This window comes from Oreochromis niloticus, linkage group LG11, assembly GCF_001858045.2.
Source record: "Oreochromis niloticus isolate F11D_XX linkage group LG11, O_niloticus_UMD_NMBU, whole genome shotgun sequence".
In the NCBI taxonomy this organism is placed as follows: Eukaryota; Metazoa; Chordata; class Actinopteri; order Cichliformes; family Cichlidae; genus Oreochromis; species Oreochromis niloticus.
Window position 1 is genome coordinate 16,264,445 of NC_031976.2, and position 4,911 is coordinate 16,269,355.

The window sequence follows — 4,911 nt, forward strand, 5'->3', positions numbered from 1 at the left end:
GAATTTTAAGAAATTTATTCATTTATGTTTCAAAAGTGAAAATTAGATTTAATCCTTACATTTTTATTTTCTCAGAGCTTTGTGATAAATGGGTGAAAGCATTTTGAAGGAGAGAAGAACAATTGGGCTATGATGCTGTTGTTTCCATCAGCTAAGAGAACAAGACCAACAAGATCAGCGATGTCACAAAAAGCAGAAGACTGGCAGTTGTACTGCTGGAGCTGTTGCAGAGGTCACCCTGGCAGCAGCTGATTTTTGCTCCAGTGATTCCTGTGATCTCTGGATTTTGTGTGTTTGAGCAAATCAGCTTGGAGGCGCAGCCCTTTACTTTAAGAGTTACATCTCCTGAAGTAACTGAGAAAACAAAAATTATTTTACTGTGCTGCAAATTTGAACCAAGGAATCACTGAATGTTCTTATGAGCAGGAAAGAACAAACATGCAGACACTAAACACAGTAGGCCTGTTACCTGCTACTGAGATGCAGTAGTCCTCATTTCCATTGCAGGATAGAGTTTTATTGCAGTTGTTTCCTTCACATTGGAAGCACTTTTTCCCATTTGGAGAAGATATGCTTCCAGCTGTTAAATACAGAAATATTTGTGATATTTTTTTCACTGCTTATTGCAGCTAAGTGCCAAAAAAATCAGATATACAAAAAGTATATATTTATGGTATTAATATGCTTATTCTCTGTACTTATTGAGATCATTTTAAAATATTTAAAGGTTTTACTGCTTTTGCTGTCTGTGACAATGAGACACTCTTTAACAAAGTTCACACAGATGGGGTCACTGTGCCCTCAGACCCTCAGATCAACATAGTGATTAAGGGAAAATACATTTTCCTCCTGACTCACTCCAGAAATTTCTCCACATAATCAGTAAAATTTGACTTAATTTCTTAAGTTTTTGCTCATCATACAAAATTTTAGTTTCCACAAAACCAAGTACAATTTCAAAATACCAAGAAACATTATACAAATTACCGGGAGCATCTTGGGAGTTGCAAAGATCAGAGGTGCAACACTTGGTGGTAATTACAGTTTGGAGATATCCAAGGTTGATTGAGCCATTGAAGCATTGTTCAGCCCCAGCACACGTTTTGATTTTAACATCAGATTTTGAACCATCTGCAACCAAAGAGGAACCATTGAAAACAGAACAGTTCAAAAAAGAATAAAGTAAGAACTAAGTACCATGTTACCTGTATATGATGTAATGGTTCTCAGTGAACCACACTGAGTATTGGAAGGACAATCTTTTGTTGTCTCAGTGCAGCTTCCAGATAATGCTGGTATGCATTCGTAACATTTCAATGCATAGGCTGACAAAACAAAGATAAGTTAAATAGACTTTTCTTGCCAGCACTGCATGGCCAAATTCTAAAACATTCAATGGAATAAATAAAAAAGATTTTTTTAAAAGAAAGACAACAGTATAAGAAATAGTACATGAATTTGTAAATGTAGGCAAATGTGTACTGGTGTGTAACAACACATTGTAAAAGCATTAAAAAGGAAAATCTGTAAGTGAAAATTAGTATGTGCTTTCTTTGAAAAGAAAAGGCTAAACAAGAAATAACTAAACTAAAAACTTGCCTGCAGGAAGCAGCACAGTGCCAAGGATCAACACAAGGATATGCATTGCGTGATGGTCAGAAACAACTGAATTTTAGTTTAGTTTCTGTTCAGGTAATAAGTAGTTCTCATGAGAAGGGGCAGTACTTGAGGGGAGTGATCTTCTCTTTCAGACCACTCCTTTATTCTGCATTTGGCAGTGATAAAACCTGACTTTAGAGAAAGCCTCTGAAACTAAATTTAATTGTCTCTATTTCCTTTATTTATCCATTTATTTAATTGCACATTTTCAGAGTTTCCAAAAGGCTGAATTAGAATAAAGTTAAAATTTAATAATGACTTAACCTCCATCTCAATTCGGCATTTGGGGTGGTAACAGTGATTTCTGGTGCCATTTGTAAATAAATCATCTTAGCTATGAACACACACACAGGTCATTAGAAGTGCTTTTTTAGACTTTGGGCTTCTCAGTAATGCTTTTTCTGAGATCCTGGAAAGCTGGCATAGTTGCCTCAATCTTAATTTAAAGAGCATGCTAGTCCAACAATAAAAGTTGGTTGACTAGTTTTTGGAGCAGTGATATTTCATGAGTTAAAATCCGGTACAAAAACTGGCATGCAAATAAACTGTACTAATATAACAAAAATTTCAATTTACTGAATTCTATGCATGTGTTATAATGTTGACATTATAACACATGCATATTTAACCTGATTAACACAAAGTCAATCATAATGTGACTGTGCTCGATGTTTTGTTCATTTTTGTATAAGACAGTAGACAGAAACCTCCATAAGGTTGTTTTATTCCATTCCAACATACTGTGTGGTGGTTCTCAAAGAAAGTTTCTTTTCTTGCCCAGTCAAGCAGAAAGTAATAGCAAAAGCAAAGCTTGCTGTGGTTTAGGAGAAATGAAAGTTAGTGGCCACACAAGTTAGACTTGTGTTTTGTTGTTCCACACATTCTATGTGTTTGAAATAGGTACAGTATGTCATTTCAAACCAGAAATACTGGTTTAAGATGCTATACTTTTCACTTACACTTTGACTAAACTCTTTGTACAAAGGTCATAAAAAGACAGCAGTCTTTATTTTCATCCCATAAAACAAGCTATCAGAACATAAAAACTGAAATACAGTCACGGACAGCTTGTCAATATACATTTTTATTGGACATGTATTGAGATATTCTCTCTTTCAGTTCACATTCACCACTTCTGCACTTTTAACTATACTTTGTTAAGATCCATTTCAGGTCTGCCAGATACAGAACATGCGTAGTTGGCGTATCGTAATGTAAATTCTCTGTAGACAGTCACAAAAAAAGAAGTAGGTGTGTAGACGTTCTCATATAACCTCATGCTAACCATCTGTCAAAACTGACGTTGCTGGGAACCAAGCAGACCCTAGCAGACTTATGGATGCAGAAAGTATACCAGATTTTCTGCACTATAAGGCACACTTAAAATCCTTCAATTTTCTCAAATACTGCTTTACTGACCAAAGCACCTGAAGTGCTAGTGCATTTACAGAGCATCATTTATTCTGAACTACTGTAGGCCTACACTGTTTTTCCTCACATGCACTCACACTGCTGATTTGTCTGCAGCTGTGTTACTTTCAGTCTATACTGTGTGTTTAATATTTTCATTTTTTTCAATATCTGCTACCAATACGCTTATCCATAATTGTAGTTGGTCTGATGCTTTGATGTGAACATGAAGGGGAAGGCTAAACTATCCTGTCAGGAGATTTATTCTAAAACACTTCTTCAGTTGAGAATCAGAGAGGAGAAACACAGTTTTACTTGTATACAAGGGCAGCACAGAGCAGGGCTCTGTGACACGCGCTCTGAGACTGCCCTGGTCTTTATTTATAAATCAGTGGGTGTTTGTTCCTTACATTGGAATGTGGATGTTTAGGTGTGTGCGTGTGTGTGTGTGTGTGTGTGTGTGTGTGTGTGTCCCCATAAACGACTTCCCTAAACCTGCTGGTCTGGAAGTCCAACAGTTCATCTACACAAAAGGCACTTAGCCTAAAACAGACATAGATACGTTTATCCTACCATAAAACAATAAGACAAGGTACGACCTCTCCCATGCTCCCAAAATGTGGGTGTGAAAACCAGAACACTCTGGAATGCACATAAAAGTCCTTGCAGCCTTCTACAGATCACACATCCTATCACTACACAATCAATTATACACCTCTAAGCATATATGGAAACTTATATCATTAAAAGCTTATACTGACTACTAAGTACAATTTTCCATTGACATATCCTGTGTATGCTAAACGCACTTAAAAGTACAAGGCCAACTTTTGATCATAAACATATGTATGGATTTTTTTATTAATTCACACAATACTCTACCACACCGTAAGACAGGGAGAGACAGGACACGTCCAAGAAAGCAGACAGATGCAGAGAGAAGCAGAGAGATGTGAGGAACACTGAGAATCTAATGAAAATTGTCAGACAGAAATGAAAATACCTCTCCAGATAATGTGCAAGATGTGACACAAACTGAGCTCATATAGTAGACCAGTTGTACTGGGAAGACCCTCAGGGCACAAGAGACCAAGGAAGACCAACGGAGGGGCAACCGTGCCACTCTCCCAGAAAGAGCTGAGGAGAGCCCCAGATAATGGGTCACCCAGCAGCCGCAGAGCAGAAGCCAGAGGGGGTTGCAGTGACGTGCCCGTGAGCTCCGCCGGCAGCCAGCTGTGCCAGAGTGGACCGAGCCCCAGGCCCAGAGGCCGAAGGCACCCCACCCCCCAAAAGGGGCACGACCGAGCCACAGGCGCTAGGCCCTGACAAGCAGCCACCGGGAATGAGCCGGTGCATACCTGAGCACGCAGCCCCAGACACCACGAACCACCAATGCACTGATGTCTGAGGGCGTCAGCCACTGGCAAGGGGAGTGGTGGGGGAGATAGGCCTCCATACCTTGGAGGGCCTGAGATGTCCCAAGAGAGGTGGCGTCTAATACCCGATCTGACATACAGACAGAGAAACGGGCACACACAGATACAACATTCACCCCAAGGCCCTGCATGTGTGGGTGATTGTGGTGAAGCAGGAAGAGGGAGGCAGCTGGAGATGGGGAGGGGAATCCCGTTGGCAGGAATGAACTCTGTATAAGTTCCGGGTCAATCAGCTGCATGTCCCCTCCTCCTATGGCTGCTGCTATTCCTGTGGTTGGTGTGCTTGTCAGATATTGACAAATTACGGATATCGATTGACAGCGTGCAATAATCCGGCTGATTCATTCAACTTTATACCCTCTCTCGATCCACTCAACCGTGACTTATTTGCTTTGTTTGTTTTGTT

General features: G+C 39.8%; 1 protein-coding gene across 1 annotated transcript; it reads right to left on the reverse strand.

The window, feature by feature from the left end:
- Nucleotides 1-1,681, reverse strand: LOC109194177 (urokinase plasminogen activator surface receptor-like). Its single transcript, XM_005466225.2, has 5 exons — nt 1,600-1,681; nt 1,206-1,325; nt 988-1,131; nt 470-580; nt 1-354 (listed from the first exon to the last, which is right to left on the reverse strand). The coding sequence occupies exons 1-5, from the start codon at nt 1,643-1,645 to the stop codon at nt 152-154; spliced, it is 624 nt and encodes a 207-aa protein (XP_005466282.1). The 5' UTR covers nt 1,646-1,681; the 3' UTR covers nt 1-151.
- Nucleotides 1,682-4,911: the final 3,230 nt, after the last annotated feature.